At 29.8% G+C, this 24,665-nt stretch overlaps 1 protein-coding gene across 4 annotated transcripts; it reads left to right on the top strand.

Moving 5' to 3' along the window:
* Nucleotides 1–1,111: 1,111 nt before the first annotated feature.
* LOC107070328 (uncharacterized) lies at nt 1,112–16,065 on the top strand. 4 transcript variants are annotated; one of them, XM_089179789.1, is made up of 8 exons: nt 1,112–1,524; nt 4,546–4,715; nt 8,192–8,376; nt 9,048–9,286; nt 9,399–9,677; nt 13,950–14,307; nt 14,680–14,986; nt 15,262–16,065. In XM_089179789.1, the coding sequence occupies exons 2-8, from the start codon at nt 4,554–4,556 to the stop codon at nt 15,478–15,480; spliced, it is 1,749 nt and encodes a 582-aa protein (XP_089035915.1). In that variant the 5' UTR covers nt 1,112–1,524; nt 4,546–4,553; the 3' UTR covers nt 15,481–16,065. The 4 variants fall into 4 exon arrangements, with proteins under 4 accessions (XP_089035915.1, XP_015183901.2, XP_015183903.2 ...); XM_015328415.2 differs by lacking the exon at nt 1,112–1,524 and adding an exon at nt 2,341–3,140; XM_015328417.2 differs by lacking the exon at nt 1,112–1,524 and adding an exon at nt 3,204–3,636.
* Nucleotides 16,066–24,665: the final 8,600 nt, after the last annotated feature.

Raw genomic sequence — 24,665 nt, 5'->3', positions numbered from 1 at the left:
TTGAACTTTGATAAATAAAGAAATGTCATGCTAGAGTGTCATCTTTATAAATGGAAAAATATAAGATGAAAGATAAGTAACGTCTCAGCTATACGCATGAATTATTTATGATGATCATTTTATTGAAAACGAGAAAATATTTCAACGATGGTGTAAGAAAGTGGTAACGATCAGTATTGATCAGACATCGTAAAAGATGGACAGTAAGTAGAAAGTACTGTATTTAATCAGACTTCGTCTAATAACAAATGAAGACAATGATGTGAAATGAATCAAAGTAGTAAAGATTTGTTTCGATCAGACATCAATTATACTAATCCACGAACAGTACTGCAATTGAAATTTTATTTCAACGAGATCAACAAAACTTCATTCATGAATAAAATAAGAGAATGAGAGAGAGATGAAAAATAAAAAATGATCAACTACAAATATGTTTGAAGTTTTCAAGTGTTACACGTATATCAGCAAATACACCCGGTAGATACACCTGGCGTTGAGTTTAACCGAGTCGAGTGGTATCAATATGTGTGCGTAGGTGGAGGGGAGAGAGTCCCAGTCCCTGTCGTTGAAAATTCTGGTGGGAGAAGTGTAAGAAGGTGGTAAAGGAGTTGAAGCGAGACTGGCGAAGAAAGGTTTGCCTGAAGAGTAAAAAGGATCAACAGAGTTCTCCAAAAAGAGGGAGAAAGAGGTAAAGAAAGAAAGAGAGAGAGAGAGAGAGAGAGAGAGAGAGGGAGAGACAAGGATCACGCGTTTAACCGCGTTCACCGAGGGAATCGTTTGCTTCGACCATTCGTTCGTTGATACCAACCTTTTTCTACCTGCTCGTTTTAAGGTTTTCGCACATCAGCCTAACTTGATTTATCAGGCAGCTATTGCTAAGTATCGCGAAGCTAATAGTTTAACGTTGAATTGAAAATCAAATTCAATTTTAATTCTAATCATAATTTTTCATCGTCATCATCATCATCATCATCATCATAAGAGTCCATTAGGATTCCAAAAGAAAATAATAATAATAATGACAGAGGAAACTTCAGTTAGCTTCACGAGCTAAAGTAAGAAGCATCAAACGAAAAGACAAGGCTGCCATTTGGTTGTGGCAAGAGAGTAATGGTGTTTAAATGCCAATCCGGTAACACGCTCGACACACTCTCAGCTTGACTTTCGTTGGACCAGTCAGAGTAGCGATTGGATCCAGTGTGCGAAGGCCTTTACAACGAACGACGTCCTCTTGCCAAGCTAGGAGTAGTGATGGCGGTGGTGGTGGTGGTAATGGGGAAGGAAGGTTGAAGGGTACCCCAGGTAGGGAGGTAGCATGGTTTGCTGAGCCATCAGAAAGAGGGGAAAAGAGCTGAATGAGAAAGAGAAAGACAGGAGAGTAGAGTAGTGGATAAAAGGAATAGGATGGATGATGAAGAGCAAGTGGGTCTTTTTCATGGAGTGGGGATTATAGTGATGAGTAAGAAAGAAAAGGATGGATGGATGGATGGATGGATGAACAAGAAGAGAAACAAGTCTAATGTAAGAGTCTTATATCTCTTTCTGATGATAAAGAAAACGGGGGTTCTAGGGCTGACTGAAGAAATGAAAGAGAGAAAAATCATAGAAAAATGATGAACATCAGATTTTCTTTCTCTTTCTTGTTTTTTCTTTTTCTTTTTCTTATCGAGTTGAGAGAAGGGAGGATATTATGATGAATAAAAGAGAGAGAGAGCGAGAGAGAGAGAGTATATACAACACAAGTGCAACATCATTTTTTCTTCCTCTCTCTTTTTAGAGTGGGGTATAGGGAACAAGGACAGATAGATTGACTCTTCTCTTCTTTCATCTCTTTTCTTTCGGTCAGAAGAAAGGGGTCTGAGGGAATGCAATGAAAGAAAGAAAGACAGAGAAGGTTACCTGGAAAGGCGAGAGAGCTTCGGACTATTCGAATTCAGGACAGAATCCATCCGAAGGTGCCGCGCCGGTTGGAACTCGACCGGTCGCGGTCTCTTTCTCTTTCTCTTTCTCTTTCTCTTTCTCTTTCTCTTTCTCTTTCTCTTTCTTTTTCTCTTTATCTTTCTCTTTCTCTTTACATCTATCTCTTTTTCTCCTGCATGTGCTACGACGTCGATCAAGAACCGATCGTGGCGAAGGTGTGGCAAACTAAAGAGAAAGAAAGAGAGAGAGAGAGAGAGACAAGAGAAAAGTGGTAGGAGTTAGAGAAGTAGAAGTAGAAGGAGGAGGTAGAAGAGGAGGTGGAGGTGGTGGTGGTGGAGGAGGAGAAGGATTCAACAGTGAGGCACCGAAAGGAGAGGAGGAAATCACCGTGGCTGTTGCTGTTGCTCTTCAGTCGTGAGACTCGTGTTTCGTGTTCTGCGTTTTACGTTACGCGATTATTATAGTTGTTCAATCCTTTGGTGTCTCTTGACAGTCTATAGAAATAAATAAAGAAAGAATATCTATATAAGAGTGTGAGGAATAATAAAGAAAAAGAAGAATTTAATATATAACTTGGATTATCAATAGTTTTTGACTTTTTTTTTCTTTTTGAAAATTGTGTTTTTATGATTGAAATCAGATGTTAAAAGTTGAAAGATTTTTGAAACAAGTCTTATTGTTGCTTTACTTACTGTTGCTATTTGTTGGCTGGCTATATTGCTGATTATTCGTAGCAACAAGTTGGCAATTCAACGTGGAAAAGTAGTCAGAACTGTGTGCAGCTGTCAGACGAGACTACTCTCGAAGTTCTCTTCTATCCGTCTTTGTCTTTCTTATTTTGCACGATTCTCCCCACTCGTGCGTGATTCGTCGTCGTCTCTACTCTTTTTCTCTCTCTTTCTTTTTACTCCCATACCATAGGATGGTGCTCGTACGTAGCTCGTAAACCTCAGACGCCGTGCTCACGTTTAGTTTAGACTCGCTTATACCGTAAGAACGGCCTTACACACGGTTTTCGCGAGGTGCATCGCGAACACAGAGACCAGTTGTGTTCTATCTTCTTCTCTTTCCTACTTATATATATATATATACACCTTGAAGTTTTTGTGAGTGCAAGAAAACACAGAGAGAGAGAGAGAGAGAGAGACAGACAGACAGAGACAGAGAGATAAAGAGAGAAAGAGATAGAAGGTGCATTTGTACGATCATTTATTAAGGTGAGTCTAGATCGAAGTGTTCGGTGAAGGCTAACAAGACGATCAGGACGAGTTCCTTTTTTTTATTTATTTGTATTTTATTTATCTTTCTCTCTTTGACTGTGCTATTCGTTGTAATCGTCAAATCTTTCGATTTCTTTCATATATTTGAATTTTATTGTTGTTCGTTGATTTGGAAATATTGAATCTTTAATATTTATATATTTTTTTGTTCAACATTAAAATTGTCCTCCTCCTCTTCTTCTTCTTCTTCTTCTTCTTCTTTTCTTTATTTTGTATTCATCATTATACTGAAGAAATAATTTTGGTGTCTTGATAGTGAGAATCGATTCAAGCGCAAGATGGATAACGTGGAAACGGGTTTAAGCGTGAAAGTAATCGAGGAAGCAGTTGAAAGAGAGAGAGAGAGAGAGAGAGAGAGAGAGAGAGAGAAAGAAAGAGAGGGAAGGTAGATGTTAGACGGGTAACAGCAACAGCAACAGCGTGTTGAAACCCGGTAAAAGCATCATTTTTCTACTAAATCTTCTTCTTCATGTTAACTTTTTTCTGTTTTCTTTTTATTTTTTTTTTCTTCTTCCCTTTTTCTTGATTTTGATCATCCTCTTAGACTTCGTTCATTCTATCTGGAGCGAATAAAATCGAATTAGTTGTGGAACGTTACCAATCGAAAAGATCGAATAGCATTGTCATTCGTTACGGATGATCATTTTTACAATGAAATCACACTTCCGATTTCTCGTATTCTAAATGAAAACATGAATTGTCTTAGTTGAAAGAAAAGTATCGTGTAAAATTCAGACATCACTATTAAGACACTAATTTATTTCGAAATAAATATTTTGAAAAATGATTACACGACATATGCAAGTGTTTGCACATAATTATAAAAGTGATTTATAAATCATTTGTTTATCTTTTGTTATTTCATTTGAACACCAAAGGAATTTTATATAATATTGAAATAACAAACAGAGTATCTGTAACAATTCATTAATGGTATCAAATAGTTATTATTATAAATAATTAAATATTATAAATATAATAAATATAATAACTGTATAACCAATAACTATATTTATATTTGATATTTATAATAACTAACTAGATTTAGTTATAGTAGTTATAATAATGAATAATAAGTATAATTAGTTATTGTAACTAAATTAATATTTTATTATTATAAAATAATAATAATAGTATATATATATATATAGAATATTTAGTTAGTTATTATAAATATCAAATATAAATATAGTTATTGATCAAATTCTTTGAAAAAAAAAAAAGAATATCTTATCGAATTGGAAAATTGAAGAAAAGGCAATTTTAAGGAACAACAAAATAGATTTTCTTTATTTCTTTTTTTTTTTTCTATTGGTTTCTTTTATGGTTTCGGTATGAATAGTGCGAGTAATGGCCCTACGTCTAAGGGGTAGCAAGGATGTTAAGAAGAGCTCGTACTACGTTTGGTATCTTGGTGCGAGGGAGGCCAAGGGTGTGGACGCGATGCCCAGTGCCATAGCTTACCTGCTCGAACGAGAACGACTTCAAGAACCTTTCAAGGTCACGTTACAGGTGAGCACGCTACTACCATTTCGAGATCCGGTTTTGGCGCCTACCATATCCCAAAATATTCTAACACTTCAACTTTGTTTATCGATACGAGATAAGAGAGGATGTTAATATATATATGTGTATGTGATGTGTGTGTGTGTTTATATCATGTCTATATTTATATATATATGTCTATATTTGGTTATCTCTTTCTTCTTTCTTTTTTTTTCTTTTTTTTCACTCATCTTTTTGATCATTTTTTTGTCCTTTAGAGTGAAAGTTAAATAAAATGTCTCGTAAAGTTCGCTTTTTTATATTATTCTGCTGAATCTTAAAGAAGGGGAAACAAAAACCTGATATTTCGTGAAATTATCATGTAATTTTTTTGCTTTTTCTATCAAAAACAAGTTTAGTTGAATACGAAGGATAGAAATTCGAAGTTGAGATAGGAAAGAGAATTAAATTCCCCCCCCCAAAAATAATCCCAGTTATATAGTTTCATTCTTAAATTCTTGTCTCTTAGCTTTTCTCTTCCCTTTTTTTTTTTTCTTTTTTATCGACCCAAAACGAGGACTCTATCTTAAAATATTTTCATTTCATATAAACGCGTGTGGAATGATGACATTAGAAATCGTATATAGAAAAATTGAAATAAAATGAAAGAATCTTTCAATAAATTTATTCCAACTTGACTTCAACATTCCTATTCTATTATCTCAGATTCTTCATAAAAATAAGAAAAGAAAAGAAAAGAAAAAAATAGGAATTTATTCGAACGTAGGTTTTCTCTATTTAATATTGATAAGAAGATGGAATTAGAAATGGAGATTAGGAAATGAACAAAAAAAAAAAAAAGAGGGAAAAAGGTTAATCCACTGTGGAATTCATTCACTGTCGTTACTTCGATTCATAAAACGATTCAACAACAATTTATCGATGTCAATATGATCGTTCATTTAAAAAAAAAAAAAAAAAGAAAGAAAAAACACTTTAATATTCTAATAACCCCATTATGAGAAAATGTTTTGAATTTGATCAAGAATCTAATCATATTGGAATGAAGAAGAATGAAATTTTCAACCTGTAAACCTAATTTACAGAATTTATCCTATTTATTAAAAATAATGTATATAAATTACGTGTCACGTTGTTTGTCCGTAATGGACTCCTAAACTACAAAAACCGATTTTAATCAAATTTTGTACACTGTGTGCAGTTTCATTCAACATGAAAGATAGGATAATTTATATCGCAATTTATAATCACAATATTATTTGTTTATTAACAAAGAGTCATGATTATCTCTGTTAGTTCGATAAGATTCTAACAGATGACTTTATAAGGTAATTCGTTGACTTAAATACGTGTGTATCGGACTGATTGTGGAGCCACAGCAACGCGTGGCGAGACACCCACAGTTTTTATATAAAATATCAAAAATAATAAATATATTAAATATATGATTAATAAAATAAGTTATATTTTTTTAATAATATAATATATTATTGTATATTATATATATATATATATATATATATATAAATTATCTAATGTAATGATCTAATATATTTACAAAACGTCATAGAAACGTGGGAAAGACCTTGGCACTCAATTAACACCTACACGAATACCTTATGCGAATGAATTATGATGAGTTAATATACGTATAACGAATTCATTGACCCGAATCTTCATACGACGAATGAAACGAGGTGTCTTCGATATGGGAAAGAGAAACGGCATGCGAAATTCTTTCTTTCTTTCTTTCTTTCTTTCTTTCTTTCGTCTTTCTTCAATAAGAAGAAGAAGCAGTTACGATTTAGCGCGAGCGATTTGAAATCAAATCGTAATCTTGTTTGTAAGAAAGTCATAGGAACGTTTAAAACGTGCTAAGAATGAAGAATCATTTTATATATCTATTCGTGTTTTATAACGGCAATTAACTTTAGAAATTAGTTTTGATTAATGGTATATAATCATATCAATTATATTGACTTTAAATTAAATAAATTAAAAAAAAAAAAGAAAAAGATAAAAAACATGAAAGAAGACTGAAAATGAATTTTATAATTATACAAAATATTTGATTTTTAATTATAGAGATAATAGGTATATATATATTTAGTTTTGTTAAATGAATTAAAAAAAAAAAATAGCATGAAAATGTGTTTTTTTTTCTTTTTTTAAAATCTTCCAGTTAAATTAAATCTCGCAATACTTAATAACGAAACGATTATTTTCAATTTAAAGTTTGCTACAAATTTCGCGAAGCATCAAACGCGTTGCGTTGCTCGTGTCGAAAAAGAAAAGAATGAGATTATTATTATTATTATTATTATTATTATTATTATTGCAAAATAATAGAAGTGAGTGATCCGTCTAATTATTGTGCAAGTGTAATTACGAGTCTTTGTCATAAAGAGAAAGTTTTAAAAAACATTGTCGAATAAGAGTAATTTAGGTATGTGTGTCTGTGTGTGTGTGGGTTAGCGTATTATGCATTAAAATTTATCATGCGAAAAATCACTATGATCATGTTATCACAACCGATGATAATATAGCATAGATTTGCTTAGGTTGTGTTGTTGTTGTTGTTGTTGTTTGCTTTTAAAGTAGTAGTTGTAATAGTAGTAGTAGTAAGAATGTGTTTAAGATGACGCCTTCTTTCTGAACGTGTTTTGGTTTTTTTTTCTTTCTTTCTTTCTTTATTTATTTCTCTTCCTCTTTTGGCCTTCTAAACGAGGATCGCACGTAATAGTCGAGCGAGATGTAGTAATTACGTAGCTGTTAGTTTCCGCTATCGTGAACAATGCTTACGCGTGTCACACTAAGAAATAAAACGTATAAAAGACCCTAGTTTTTAAATATTAAATTTTCATATGATGTTTTCTATCTCGTTGAAGAAATATTAGTTGTTTCATATCTTTTAATAAATAGTAAATTAATTATTATTATTGCATGTTTTTACCGAAACTTATACTTACAACTTGTTCTTAATAAGAATCATCAATATAAAAAATCTTGAAGACCGTGAAAGATAAGAGTTAAATATTGAAACTTCATTTTGTCATTGTTTTATGATCTGGAAAAAAGAACAAAAAAAAATATTATTTTAAATTATTAGATTTAATATAATAAAAGCAAGTATAGATCAAGCAAGATTTAACACACCTTTATTTGAACATAGATTGATATCTTTGATCATAATTACAATCAAAACATCTGACAATGTTACACACCTGTGAGAAAGAAATATAATTTCAGATTTTTTTTTTTATTAGATCTATAATAAAAAAGAAAAACCAAAAAAAAAAAATCAAATATAAGAGATTTAACACACTTATAAAATACTTGAAATAATATTTGAACGTATACAATGTTCTATCTTTGATCAAATCATTGAGATATCACTGTTACAAGTCATTTTTTACCTTTTAATATGCTTAGTAACGTATAACTGATGTGTTACACGATTAAGATTTCATTCTTGTCGACAGGTGAGCAGTAAGGGTCTTAAGATCATTCAAACTGTTCTTCCTGGAGGTTCTACTAGATCAGCTGTGAAACATTTGGTACCAGGTCATGCTGTATTGGCTGCTGTACAACGAGAAGACATCGTAGCAGCTACTCTGCTTTTACCAAATCCTGCTACCAATAATCCAGTTCATGTTCATGCATACAGGTTTTTATTCTTTTCTTTTTTTTTTATATATTTATTTATTATTTATTATTTATTATATTAATATTAATTGTTTCTTCACGTGTCTGATTATATAGCATTTTATGGCCATGAATTCGTTATCATACTTTCATCTCACTTATTATCATAATCTCTTTCTTTTTCTTTTTCTTTGTTTTCTTTTTTAAATAATATTATTCATGATAATAAATATTGTCTTCACATTTTCTTGATTTTATTTTATTTTATTTTTTTATTAAATATGTTTAATAAAGAAAAGAAAAAACGCGCGTTCTCCAAAGATGGAGGTCGTTTGGTTCATCAACTCGATCGTACTCGGATTATAGGTCGCTATCTTATTTAATTATGCTTCTCTTTCGTATAACGAGCCGTTAACGTATTTTTTTTTCTTTTTTCTTTTTTTCATTATAACTCAACGATGAGGAATCCACCTACTCTCTTTATATTCTCATGATTTAAAAGTTTCAAGAGATCAGAAAGACGATCTTCGGTTTCTCCGAGATAAACGTGATTTGTTATGGAAAATCTGGCCCAGTTTATGGATTCTAATTATCACTTTACTTATCATTATATATGATTTCATTATAATATTAATAATAATACACACACACACACACACATACATACATTATCGTAACTTTTCGTTCGATCAGATGCGATTCGGTTGAGACTGCTGAATTATTGGGTGGACAATTGAAAGCATTGGCCTCGCAAGCTGATAATTTAGTAAGAGTATCATCCGGGGAAGGTAGAATTCGAAGTAATTTGGGTAGCGATGGACGAAGTACAAGAGAATCAGAGTCATCTGAAGGTAGCGGAGAATCGAAACATGATCCTATTCAAACCACAACGATCTACGAGTCACTGGCAGCTGAGTTGAGAGCTAAATTAGGTAAGAGATCAGACAGGAGAGATGACAAAAAAATGATGACTAAGTTTAACTTAAGTTTTAAGTAAGAAAGAAAGCAAATAAAAGAATGATGTCATCCTTGTTCTTCCGCTAGGTCGTGGTAATTCTGGAGACAACGATGTTGGTCCTATATTGTTACCACCACGTGACTACGACACAGTTCACAGGCATCGTGGTAACTTGGCAGGTATCGAATTTAGGCGTTGCTTAAATCAGACCATAGTGGGTGGTAGCACAGCTGTTGATCGAGGTGGTACAAGGAGTGCAGCTAGCAGTGGAATTGGATCGGATAGTGCAGCTACTCCTCCACCATATCAATCTCATCATCCTTTAGGTCCAAGACCTTCGAGACCTTCGAGAGATTCCTCTTCCGGTAAGTTAATAAATGTCTAACTTCATTTGAAATGTTTATTTCTATTTCTTGTGGTTGGTGTCTTATTACTGGTGTCGGTAAAAACGATTTCTACGTGTAAATTCATGCCCTCTCCCCCTTGCTTCGTTGTTGGTTCAATGCACTCTATTGAATAAACTTACATATGCGGTCGTAACTCTTCGTATACCACCGTATGTGTATTGAATAAACTCATGGAAAGTCGTCAATTGGATCGATTGGATCGCGATCCAATGAACGAGTCGTCGTAACGTAGAGAGGATATTCATCATGACTACCGTCCTGGCTAGATCTTGCTTAAACGAAAGTGAAAGTTTCCTTATTTCTTTCTCTCTCTCTCTCTCTCTCTCTCTGTCTCTGTCTCTTAATCTATCTTTTATTAATTCTTTTTTTGCGGATCACCAACAGGAAATTGACGGGAACCGATGAAACACGATGTTTTTTTTTTTTATTATTACAAAAGTACTTACAGAATTTTATGAGAGAGTTCAATAATATCAAGTCAATTAACTTTCATACTTCTTATCAATTGATTACCATTTTTTGTTGTCTTTTTCTTTTTTTTTTTAAATCGTTACTTGAACTTCGATTTAACGTTTTCTTTTCTTATTGTAATTCATGTGGATTAACGTGTTCGCAAATACAGTAGAATATCATTATTATTGCAACGCTGATACTTTCTTGAATTCTTTAGTTTCTCTTGTTTTTTCTTGTTTTTTTTTTTTTTTTTTTTTTTTTTTGAAAATGTCGAACGTCGTTAGAATATGGAATGCAAGTTGAAAAGACAGAAATTTGGACGCTTTCTATTCGTCTCGGCAGGTGTGTCCGCACGAATCTTATCGGCTCTCGTAGAAAACCGGGCAGAAGCGAACGACGACCCCCTAACCCAATTTCTTCTCTTACCCACCTCGAAAATTCGAATGGTGTGTCGAACACTTACGTGCATTCTTCGTATTATTTTTTTCTTTTTTTTTTATATATATAGTCTCTCTCTCTCTCTCTCTCTTTCTCTCTCTTTATAATCATCATCGTCATCATTTTCTTCTTGTTATTATTCTTATTTTTATTCCTTCCCCCTTACTTACGTCGTATCGATATTCAAAACGGAAACGAACGGTGCAATATCCTTTCCAATTAAAAATCTCGTCGTGCATATAGAAAATAATAAATATTAATTAGTTTTAAATAATTCAAGTAATATCGATCTGACGAATGAAATATGCACACACACAGAAAAAAAAATAAAAAAAATAAAATAAAATAAAACAAATTGAAAGTTCTTCCTGTTTGAATTTAAAACGATTTGTATTTGAATGAAATATAGTTAGAGTGGTATGATATATAATAAACGAGATGAAAATTAAAAGAGATTAAAGATTTCCATTTCTTTTTCTTTTCTTTTACAAAACACGTTTTTTTTAACGGACGACTGACTGACCCATATCGCTTCGACGATAAAGAAAATAAAAAAAAAAATAAAAAATAAAAAATAAGAGAGAGAAAGAAAGAAAAAGAAAAAGAAAGAAACAACTTCTTAACATCGGATATACTTCAGTGTTTAAGAATGTATGTATATATATATAATATATATGTACATACGTAAGATGGAACGAGATGAAAAGAGAAGGAAAAAGAGAGAGAGAGAGAGAGAGAGTACCACCAAGCTTGGGCACCTGTTACAGTGGAAGGTGTACCGTTAGGACGTCGTGTCAGCGACAGGTACCAGCCTACGGGCACATGTATCTCGATTCTAGGGCTTTTACTCGACCGCAAAAACCAACCAGCTTTGGATTGACTCGTGCTATCGATTATACTACAAACGTCACACACGTTCAATCTCCGAAACTTATCCTAACTTATATCCATTTTGTTCGACAACACACATCTATCGTTAAACTTTTATTTCTATATTGACCTGAAACACACATAACGTTCGTTGTTATTATTATTTCACTATAGAAAATCATTTTAGATTATAAGATTGAAAATTAGATTTTGATGGATTTAGATAGAACCTAATTTGATTTATTTCCAATATTTTTTTTTTTTTTTTTAATTAATTTAAATATTATTTGTCTAAAAAATATATGTTGATTTTTTCTTACGTAATTAAATATATATTTTATAATTAATTGTATAATTATAAGTATAATATAATTATATAATATTATATATTTAATATATAATATGGTATATATATTTAATATAAAATAGGAAAAATATAATATATATATAATAATAAATTTTAATTAATTAATAATAATATTAATATTAGTCATTTTAAAACAAACGATATATAACATCCATAAAAAAAATCTAGTGTTAATATTTTTCATTCAAATTAATAACTAGTGCTTCTTTTCTATTTTTATTTTATTTTAAAATAACATCTAACTACTAATCACAATAATTATGCAAAAGAATTGCAATAAATATTAGAAATGATTATAGGAAATATAATATTTATAGAAAATTGTTTCTCCTATTGAATGGATGTCAATCAACGCTTTCCAATGTCAACTATTATTTTTTTGTTCCTTCATCACCCTCTCTGTTCCCCCTTTCCATCAATCGAATACAAATCATGATTCTAGATCGGTACACAACTGGTATACTTCTTGGGTCTGGCATAAATTATATAGAGAAACAATTTGCGTATGTATAAGTTGATAACGCACGTAATAGGTAAGTCGCGTGAAAAGCAACGTGCGTTGCCTAGATTCCATTGCGTGGAATTGTCCCGGTTGGTTGATTGGTAGGTAACCTCCTCGATTAAATTATTATTACGTCTTTTACTGTAAGGTAGTTCGCCGTGAAATCGATTCCGTATTTACTATTCAAATACCGTTTTATCATCTTTCGAAAGAGAAACACTTGTTTTGTATGACTTACTTGCAAAAAAAGAAACAAAATTGAAGAAAAAAAAAACAAATAATAATAATAATAATCAAATTATTTTACGGAGTACAACTACACCAGAATAAAAACAAAAAAAAAACAATAATAAATTACCAATGCAATAAATTTACATAATTATGCGAATTACTTTTTTTTTTTATTAGATTAATTAATTATTTTTCATAGTTACTTTTTTCAATGAAATGAATTTTTTCAATTCAAATGAAAAAGGATTGAAATTAAATGTACTCTCGTGGTGTTTCATGATGAAAAGACAAAACACACTTTTGATCCTAGTTTTCATCCTGATATTGAGAAAAGATGTTAGTCAATCGACTAGACAACCTTTAACACTAAGAACTTAGCACGGTAACGGCACTCCAACTCTCTCTCTCTCTCTCTCTCTCTCTCTCTCTCTTTCTCTTTCTCTCTGTTTCTGTTTCTCTTATAGTTTCTTTCTCTATGTAAGAGATTATTGCGCAAAATAGTGGTTTTGAGGTGCGTTCTAGAGAAAGACGAGACGTTATGAAGAAAGAAGCCGAGGTCGTTGGCAGAACGATGATAGTAATGACCAGAATAGAAGACGATTACGATGTTTCTAACGATCAAGAGAATGATCATGATGATCATCATGATTATGATCATCATGATTATGATCATCATGATAATTGTGATGAGAGGAGACCATAATAACTATGATACAGTGTCCTTTCCTATAACGTTGACCAGGACTAATGTGGAATCCAAGAAAATTCGTACGTAAATCGTGCTCGTGGGAGGCCAAACATGAAGTTCCGCATTCTCGGCCCATAGCCTGAGGCTTTCTTTAGCCTTCTTCGTGTCTTATTAAAGAAGAAGACGAAGAAGAAGAAGAAGAAGAAGAAGAAGAAGAAGAAGAGGAGGAAAAAGAAGAAGAAGAAGAAGAAGAGAAGAAGGCATAGTCGTCTTTATATTTTCTCCTTTCATTCCCTACCTGTCCACACACTTAAAATCTCTTCTCGTGTGACCTCTCTCTCTCTCTCTCTCTCTCTGTTGGATTTTGCACTAGAGAATTCTAAACGACCGATTTGCCTTGACTTGCGTTTTCTCGAATCACCTTACTGACCGAGATGCTAGAGATTTTATCTAGGAACGTTTTATATCATGACTCTCTTCACTATATGTATATATATATATATATATATATATACATATTTAAAGAGTTTCTAATAGTTCAGAGAAAAAGATTCATTTACGATCTTTTCACATTATTATTTACTTTTTCTTCATCTAACCACACGTTGACCTAAAATCTTCAAGTTTCTTTACCTGTTTGTATATACTGTAAGAATCTATTAATATTGAATTATTTTACAGATGACGATTGGGGTGGTGCAGGTACGGAGGAAAGTCATTATTTTCCTGATGTAGAAACAACTGGTTCGAGTTTGACATTACCAAGGTTACCTAGAAGTCCAGAAAGACATCCAACTCAGCAACAAACACAGACGAGAGGTGTCTCGCCAGGTTGCAACAGGAATCGTAGGGCACCAGAATTAAGACAAAGATCACCGAGTCCTCAGTATCAGCCAAGGATTAATCCTGGAGAAGTGACAAGTCCAAGAGAGAGGTTCCAAGATGCTAAAGAGATGTTCAGGGCTATGGAGAGGGAAGCTATAGCAAGACCAGTCTTATCAAGGCAGAGAGAGTCCGATGGTCATCATCATGTACACAGGTAAAGTTTCTATCATAATAAATATAAACATTTTTTTGTTTCGTTACTAGACTTGATGTTGACCGAAGGAAAAAGTACGATTTTAAAAGTAAACTGACCCTGTTGAAAGATCGTCGTTTCACCAAGATACAAACCAGATTCCATGGAAAACTGGTTGATTTAATTTTCTTGTAAAAGTTCCATTGATGTGTCACACATAGTAGTCATTTTCATTCTCGTCATATTTGGTACGAGATTAAGTTTTCCTCTTTTCATTACATTACTTTTACCATCAAAGTTTCTAAAATGTCATCTAGAGATATAAGATTTCTCTAATATCCTTGACTCATTATTATTCAACTGGTAATTATCTTTTCTATTTGATTCTTACAGGGTGGAATCATCAAGACAGGTTCACGAAGATCGATCTATTCGTTCTCATCAAACTAATGTGAATTCTTCTTCTTCTGTACACGAACAACAACAACAACAACAACAACAAATAAGACGAAGTCATCCTGAGCTTGATAGAGAAAATGAACTTCCTTATCGAGCTAGACCAAGACCTAGAACTCATCATTATGGAATTGAAAATTCTGAATCTGAGACTACAACTAGGCCACGGCCAAGAAGCTTTTATGAAAATCCAGTTGTTGGTAGAGAGTTTCGTGATCAGAGGAATTCTATCGATCCTAGAGAAGTGAGAAATTATTATAATATTTTTTCTTTTTTTTTTATATATATAATATATCATTTTAAAAATATGTTTTAATTTTGGAATGAAATATACGAAATTTCTATACCTTCTCTCTAATCATTTTTTCATTCAAACAATATTTGTAAATGTTTCAACAAAATATTGAACAAAACATTCGTAAATCTAATATATCAATGGATCTATAAATCTGAAATCAATATCACACAAATTATTGTCATTTAATTGATCATTATTAAATGAAAACATTGATATTTCAGTCAAGAGATTTTCGTGATCGAGCATATACGAGAGAATTACGTGAAAAAGTACGTGCAAGGGCTACGACATATCAAGAATTATCAGAACACGAAAGATATCCTGGTCTCGATCGTGAAAGTGCCAGACCACCGTTGGAAATAGTCCCGACACCCGGTAGATATCGTCACAGTTATGCAGAACCACCCAGACTTGGATTAGCAGCTTTACATCCTTACTGACGAACAACACGATTAAACATTCATGATCGTTAATAACTAAAAACGATTTTTAATTTTAATTAATTTCTACTTAATCGATCGATTATGTGATCGATTCACAGCAGCACGTTGAACAACACACATGAACGTTTTCGAATTGTTCCTTATATTCGTTTTAAATACGAACATTTATATAAAAAAAAAAAAAAGAAAGGAAAAAGACAAACAAAAAAATCAAATGAAAAGTTGTTGATGTTCGTTATTGTTAATGAAATAATGAAGTTATATTATAAGAGATAAAACGATTTTGTTAATTTAAAAACAAACAAAAAAACACAAAAAAAAACAAATATGATCGATTTAGAATATTAATTATTTTCATACTACGAACAAGCGTTATCCTCGTTATAACAAAAATGGGGAATAGGCTACTACTCTATTCTCTCGTTTAAAATCGAGAGAAAATTGTTGATAATTAATGCGAATTACAAAATACCTACTATATTGTTATGTGACAGATGCCAGACTAACGATAATAATATTGAATAACAACAAATTGTAATAACGTAAATAACAGTAACAATAATAATTGTAATAACATGTGAATTTATCTCTATCTCGATTTTCTTCCCCCCTTTCTTTTTTTATGTTTTTCTTTTCCTTTTTTTTTTTTTCATTTTGATTTCGAATCATTTACTATGTAACAGTAACAATAATAATTGTAATTTTTATTGTTTATAATTCCTCGATTTTTTTTCCTTTTTTTTCATATTTTACAATGAATTTTATTTATTTATTCGATTGAGAAATTATTGAATAATTCTTCTCACGAAATACAAAATATTTATGTGTGTGTGTGTGTGAGAGAGAGAGAGAGAGGGAGACAAAATCTGAGAAAGAATTTCTAAATTTACCTGAATACGTATTCTTAAAAAAAAAAAAAAATTCAAAAAACGTCTACTTGATTTTCGAAATGTGAATATCTCAAAGTTGACACAACTTTCTCTACAAAATTCACTTCTCTTACTTTCGTATGTTTTGTGATGATACACGTGAAATTTACGTGACGTATTTTTAAAATATATATCTTGTCGTTGATCTCAAGGATTAATTCTGTATAAAATAAATATCATTATTTATTTTAATATATTATTATTTTGCGCGACATCGCATCGAATTGATATTTAAAATGACAATAATACGATTAAAAATATATATTGAAAAGGATTGATTCAAAGAATTAATTTACTTTCAAATAAAATTGGAGAGTTTTAATTTATAAAAAAAAAAAAAATAAAATAAAATTATTACAATGACTAATATATGGAATTAATTCGACAGGCTCTGATTTTTTTTTCAGAATTCTTAAAATTATCAGAGTGGGTTGAGATTAACGATTAGATGATAATTAACTATGTCACGAATTTATTTATTTATTTTTTTTTTTTTAACTAAACTTTCTAGTTACTTAATCTCTTCTTTCTTTTTTTATATTCTTTCTTTTCTTTTTTTGATGAATTGAATGGAAGGGAGAGGTGAACAAACGTACTGAGCAAATTTGTCGAAAAGAATTATTTTCCAAAAGAATGATTTATTTGCACGCTTCTTTTGCTTCTTTTTGTGAATTAATGGAGGAGAGGGATAGGTAACTGTGTACTCGGTCGAATAGTAAATTACTTTCGCGGTTAACGGAGCAGGAAGTGACCACTTTGCATTGTTTGATATACTTCAATCTCTTACACGAATAGCAAATGAATAGAAAGTCATTCTAGGTGGTGTGGCTGAACGTAACACGATCTCGATGCACCGTTTTCTTTTGCAACCTAACATTCCAATCCGATCTATCAAGAATTATAAACATTAATATATTATAATATTCAATTATTTTATATAAATAACAAAATATATAAATAATATTTAAATAATATATAAAAAAGATATAAAATAATATTATTATTTATATTACATATAATAATATTTATTATATAAAATAAATATATTATTTATATATATATATATATATATATAATATTATATTAATTTTATTATATTTTATAATTTAATAAATATATATAGTATATATATATAGTAGTATATATAATATAATAATATATAATATTTATTATATTATATAATATATTATAAATATAAATAATGTTTGTAGATTACATTTGTAGCTTATAGCAATCATTATTTATGAATTAAACACATATTATAAATAACATTCAATAATATAATATACTATAGTATTTAAATTGTAATTTTAATGCAAAAGGATTTTGTGATAAACTTATTTTTAAAATCATTTCTTACACAAAAATCAAAGTAGAGTAGAAATAAATCGTTGCGTCAAAGATCTATTTAGAAATAAAATATTTCAGTGAAAGTATCCGTACAAAAGTTGAACGTTTTTTTTATATCACAGTTCATTATTGATTATACAAAAATTTTATCAATTCTTTTTTTCTTATTTGTTCATTTACAAGGAAAAATATTACGTGATTTTATTATTATCATCATCATCATCATTATCATTATCATCATCATCCTGTAAAATGAAAATTTAAATGAACGAGTATTACAAGATGCAAATTTGAATTTCGTAAAAATGAGAAAAAAACGAAACAAAAAAGATTGAATCATTTTTCGTCCTCTCTTTGGTTTCTTTTTTTTCCTCTTGACGAAGTTTGCAATCGTTTGGAACGTTATACACAGTTCTGAAGAGAACGTGTCTGCATACCGGGTGACCGTTACGGTGACGCATGAAAACGGTACAAAGAACCACTATATTGTAAGTACCTCGGTTAGCAACGAGTAAGTAATGTAATGTAATTCGCACGATGTGTGTGTATATATGTGTATACGTATGTGTATGTATAAGAACAGCTTTTAATGAAATTCAACAATTCGATTACCGTTGTAATTGCATTCTATTCTAACAAATAAATTGGCAAATGATTTCTCGAGATCTATTACTGACTTAGGTATGCAAATTACGATAATTAAATAAACAATTAATTGAAATCGTATTCAAGTTGAATCGCGATATAAATTATTGAGAATAATTTGAACCCTTAGAGTGTTCTGGACGAATATATACGTTTGATCAAAATTATTAACGTGATTTTTTGATGCACATATACGTGTTTGTTAATATTAATGTAAAATAGTTTAATCTTTATATTAATTAATTAAATGATATTCTCTTTAAAAAGAAAAACTGTAATTATTAAATGTAATTTATTATTAAAATCTGATTAATAATAAACTAATTTGTTCTTACAAAAATATTTTTATTAAAGATTTAGTATTCAGCATTCAAACAGGGTTCAAATTCTATGATTCAAACTTTCTATAATAAAAAAAAATAAAAAATAAAAATATAGAACAATTTATCTTGTTGATAAAAGAATACTCACAAGTTCACTCATACAAACGTGTTATATTATTATAGGGGCTTTGATAAAGTTTACAAGTTAAAAAAACACTTCCTTGTTTTAATATCAGTTGTTCATTGTTAAAAAAAAAAAATTCTCTCCTAACTTCGTATGACGAAGAAATGAAATTTGACTGTGATATGTAGCACTGAAAAAAAAAAAAAGAAATATTACGATCATTAAAATACGTGAGATAATTAAAGAGAGAAGTACCTATACCTAAAGTATAACAATACCAATCAGTGCAACTTCCGTCGATTTATTATATCTCATTAAATTACAATCGTGAAACCGGTAAGACCTTGAAGAAAAAGAAATTATAAAGGATTCATCGTTCTTTCTAATCACGATCGATAGATAAGATCATTCCTTAATATTTCCCATGACCGTGTGTGTGGTTTTTTAAACAGCGTGAAAAAAATCATACGAAATTTTTTTCCAATCCAAATAATCAATCAACAAAATCTACATAATTAAATAATTAAATACTTTTACATTAAAATAAAAAGAAAAGATCATTAACGATCTCTTAGAATAATTTTTATATTAAATTCATATTACATTTATGATAAACAAAAAAAAAAAAACCAAGTTCTCTTTTCAATAAACAAATAAAGAACGGCCTCGTAGATAATTATGGCAAGTTTGCAGAGCTTATCAGAAGTCCTTGTAACATGCTCCAGTTCTCTTGGTCGACCTTGAATGCGTCCAACGCATGCTGTACATATAACCGTGTATATATCTGTCTAAAAATAAATACATACTGTTAGAAATGTTATTTCTTTCTATTTTATATTGAGTTGATTTTTTTTTTCTTTTTTTCTTTTTCTATCCACATATTGCATTAAACATAAGTAACAAAAAAAAATGACATACTTTGCGAAAATTCGAAGTCAATTTTTTCGAAAAACAAAGTCTCCAATGAAAAATATTTATTTTATATTTTTGATTTATTTTTTAGTGTATAATCATCCCCTTTTTGCTTGTACCACCAGTTACAGATCACCCTGTATATTATATATATATCGTAGGGGAGCCTCGCCACGTGTTGCTGTGGCTTCACAATCAGTCCGATACACACGTATTTAAGTCAACGAATAACCTTATACAACAAATAACTCGCAATAAAATAATATTGCGATTATAAATTGAGATATAAATTATCCTATCTTTCAAGTTGAATGAAATTGCACACATTGTGCAAAATTTGATTAAAATCGGTTTTTGTAGTTTAGGAGTCCATTGAAGACAAACAACGTGACACGTAATTTATATATATTAAGAATATAAGATATATATATTTCATTTGTTCCTAATAAAAAAAATAATTCAATTAATTGTTTTTCCATCAATTATAATATATAAAAACTTGATATCATTGGACAGGTAAGTTGGACACCTGAAAAAACATCACAATATATTAGTCTTCATTCTGTTAAAATGTTAAAATGTTAAAAATAATATTTACAAAGTAATTTTTTAATGATCGTAGTAAGATTATCACGATCCGTTGGTCGGTGAATCTGGTCAATGGTCTTAAGTTGCCATCAATAGTCATGACAAGTCACACAACAAGTCCTGACCTCGTGACTATCTAAAGGCAGAAACTACGTGACGGAAAAGCGGATACTACTCGATCTACGTGTCGGAAGTGAACTGCCATGCGCTCTCGATCTGTGTACGGGAAAGAATTTTTCTCGTGTTATTTTTTCTTTTTTCTATTTTCTTTCTCCTTTTTTCTTCTAGTTCTATCATCTCTTTGGAATATTAACTACAATTAATACGTGAGATTATAACTGTTCTTTTCAAATGTAAACATATTCATCTGATTGAATATATAATAAGTTATATTATATTCAAATTTATAATTATTATTTTAATATATTTCTTGATTGTTTAATACAATCAAATTTTTTTTTTCATAAATTATATTTAATCCTTCCTTAGTTCATTTATTTTAACAGATTGTAATTTTTCCTTCAAATTTTACAATTGAAAGAAATAAGCAATGTTATTAGTGATTAACATTGATATTGTTTTTTGTATTTTTTTTTAAATGACAAACTTTAATATTAATGTAAAGATACCATATAGAATAATTACAGAAAGCATTTTAGTTTGACCGAGTTAGTAAAAGTGAACAATGAATGCATTGCCAACAGTGTGAATATCGAAGATCATTGCTTCACCATGCATTGGTGTCTCCCGTTATTCTACGAGCTGGAAATTTCAATGCCTGCATGGATCATAAGACAATGCGAATCTTTTATCATTTTCTCACTCGGATATACGAAGTGTTACGAGATCATTACAATATTTCTCGAATATTGTTTATAAATTAATAAATATTAATCTAACAATTGTTCATTATACATTGAACTACACAAATTAAAATATAAATATAATATTATATAATGAAAGTGTGTGAGAATGTGTATATGTATTTGTATGTTAAAACAAAAAAATCTACTGTGATAATTGTAATTCTAACAATTATTCATTATTAATTTATATATTGAATTTTATAAATTAAAACATATATATTTATATTATATAATTAACGTGTGTGTGTGTGTTTATTTGTATGTTAATAAAAATTTACTGTGATAATTGTAATTCTAACAATTATTCATTATTAATTAATATATTGAATTTTATAAATTAAAACATATATATTTATATTATATAATTAACGTGTGTGTGTGTGTTTATTTGTATGTTAATAAAAATTTACTGTGATAATTGTAATTCTAACAATTATTCATTATTAATTTAAATATTGAACTTTACAAATTAAAATATATATATTTATATTATATAATTAACGTATGTGTGTGTGAGAGAGTGTATTTTATGTTAATAAAAATTTACTGTGAAGAAACATTAAGTTCTTCTCTTCACTGATTATTGGTAATTAAAATTCATAAAAATCTTTTCAATGGAGATAACAAAAGATGACAATATTATATGAAAGTCTCTATTTAAAATGTCAAGACACCTCATAAGTACACTGTTTTACGTCTTGACGTCAAGGACCTCGCCTCTTTTATTTACATAAAACTTTCGAATCGTCACGGAAAGCATTCTTAGAAAGCTGTCAATGCTTTTTTTTTTCTTTCTCTCTTCTCGCACCTAAAATACATCTAAGAATCATGGTGCCGATGAAAGCAACGACAATCACTGAACACAATTTATTTATTTTTTACTTTTTTCCATTTTTTCTCTTAAACTCTTCTCAAGTTTTTACCAGAGATGCCAATACTTGAATCGAAAATTATCTCAAAGGTTCTTGGAAGTTAGACAAAGAACAAGGTCACAACAATGGAAGATAATACTTGGTCAAATTATTAAAAAAACAAAAAATCTTCAGGGACAAATTTTCAATGAAATTTTTCAAAGAAAAAGTATTCAATATATATATATATATATATATATATATATATATATATATATATATATATATATGAATATTTGACAATTTTTGCAATAACATTAAATAATATTTATGCAAAGTATTACAAACGTTTTAAACCTTTGTTTAAACACCTATGTTGAATGTGACTCGACATCAGTTTTTATCTGAATAGTGTATATATATATATACACTTCATACACTTGCAAAATTACAAAATAAAACAATAGAATAAATAAAACGAGTATTTTAATTAAATTCATTTGTTTAACCCTTTGACTGCGACACGCTCTCGAAAAAATTCATTAATATGAAGACGCAATTTTTGCATTTTTTTTTCGTATATATTGATGGATTGGCGAAAGCGTATATATACGCCTTTAGCCGTCAAAATTGAAATATATAATTTCGAATGTAAAGGGTGTTGAAATAATAATTGATAAGCTCAAATAAAAAAAAAAACCAAAGAAAAGAGAATTTACAAAAAAGAAAAGAACAAAACTAATCAAACAAAAGGTAATTTCATTTTAATACGATCAAAGTTCACAAGAAAAAAAATACATAAAGGAAAGATCTATGTACATATATCATGTGAACAAAAAAAAACAAAACTACTGACTGATTTCACGGTAAAAATATAAAGAAATAAAATATGTAAGTTATATATATATATATATATATATATAATGAGAAGTGAAGTGAAGTAGGGGTGACGTAGGCAGGATGGGAACGTTCTCTTGAAATTCTCAACTAAAAGTTTCCACAATTTAATCTTTATCGCGGTCGCGTGACTCGTACGTGTGTGTATACGAGATAGTAGTCTCTCTAGCGAATTCCTGTGAACACATAGACACACAGAAAGAGAGAGAGAGAGACATACATTTTACAAGATTGTCTAGGAATACCTTTAAAGAACGGTACTACTTGTAATACGCCGGAAGTCTAGGAGGGATAATTTCGTGTCGTCCGTTTTATAGAGAGAGATGAAAGAAAGAGAGAGAGAGAGAGAGAGAGAGAGAGAGAACTTTATTACCTAATATCACAATTTCCACTTTAAGACCGGTTTTCTTTGATAGTTCTTCTTCTTCACTATAAATAGAATATTCATTCGTGTGAATTCTTTCGAATTCGAAAAGACTCTTCAAATCTTCTTCTTCTTCTTCTTCTGTTTCCTTTCTAATTTTTTTTTAATCTTCGTTAAAATTTATAATCGCCAAAAATATATAAATATAAATAATATATGCAACAATAAATATATTTATATATTTATATAATATTAAATATAATTAATTAAATATTATTTATATTATATAATATAAATATTATTTAATATATACAGCAATATATATAACAATAAATATATAAATATTAATAATAAATTATATATAATTAATAATTAATATTAATAATAATATTAATAATATAATTAAAATTAATATTAATATTAATAATATATATATATATTATATTTATTATATATATTAATAATATTAATTATATAATATTTTTACTATAAATTAAAATAATATTGCGTGTAATTTTAATTACTTGTTGTTAAAAAAAAAAAAGCAAAAATATATTTAAAAAAAAAAAAAACAATTGGAAGATACAAATCGTAATAATCAAAAAGGATTGAACAAGGAATAAAGAAAAGAATAGAAAGAAAAAACTACGATCTTTCATCTTCGTTTCCAACATAGCGTGACCATTGAAGTAATCAAAAGAAACGCTATCTCCTCTTATATGTATTTTCTTGTTCGATAAAATGAGAAAAGAAAGATAAAATATGGACGATCCATCGTTAAACAACAATGAACATGCCTTGGTATATACCTTGTATACCGGAAGTTAATTTCATTCGAATAGATTAAAAAGTTGTAATAGCGTTAAAAGTTTAGTGTCACGGTTGAACGATGTCTCACGAACAACCACCGGTTCGGTTCAATTCGTTCGTTCATTCGTTCGTTCATTCGTTCGTTCATTCGTTCGTTCATTCGTTGCTTTCATCGGCATCTTCCGCGAATCCCAAGTATTCCTTGTGCAAGACGGTAAAGGTAATGAGAAGGCCAGTAAAAGGGTGTGGTAGTGATAGAAGATGACGATGTGTTGTTGTTGTTGTTGGTTGTTGTGTTGGTAATTGTACTGTAGTATGGGGAGATTCGAGAGTCAAGTTGAATTCCTTGTAATTAACGTGACGTCGACCCACTGACCCACACTCGACTTATTCATTTTGGTTCGTTGCCAAGGAAAATACTTTTGACAAGTATGGCATATCTCTTTTTACATTATCAAGGATTATCCTTATATTTCAAGGATAATATATATATATTATATATTTTACTTTAAAAATAACTCTC

Source organism: Polistes dominula, unplaced genomic scaffold (assembly GCF_049000335.1).
Source record: "Polistes dominula isolate Pdom_NZ unplaced genomic scaffold, Pdom_raw_medaka contig_27, whole genome shotgun sequence".
Taxonomy (NCBI): Eukaryota; Metazoa; Arthropoda; class Insecta; order Hymenoptera; family Vespidae; genus Polistes; species Polistes dominula.
The sequence above is the reverse complement of the archived record's forward strand: the minus strand, read 5'-3'. Positions and strand labels throughout refer to the sequence as shown.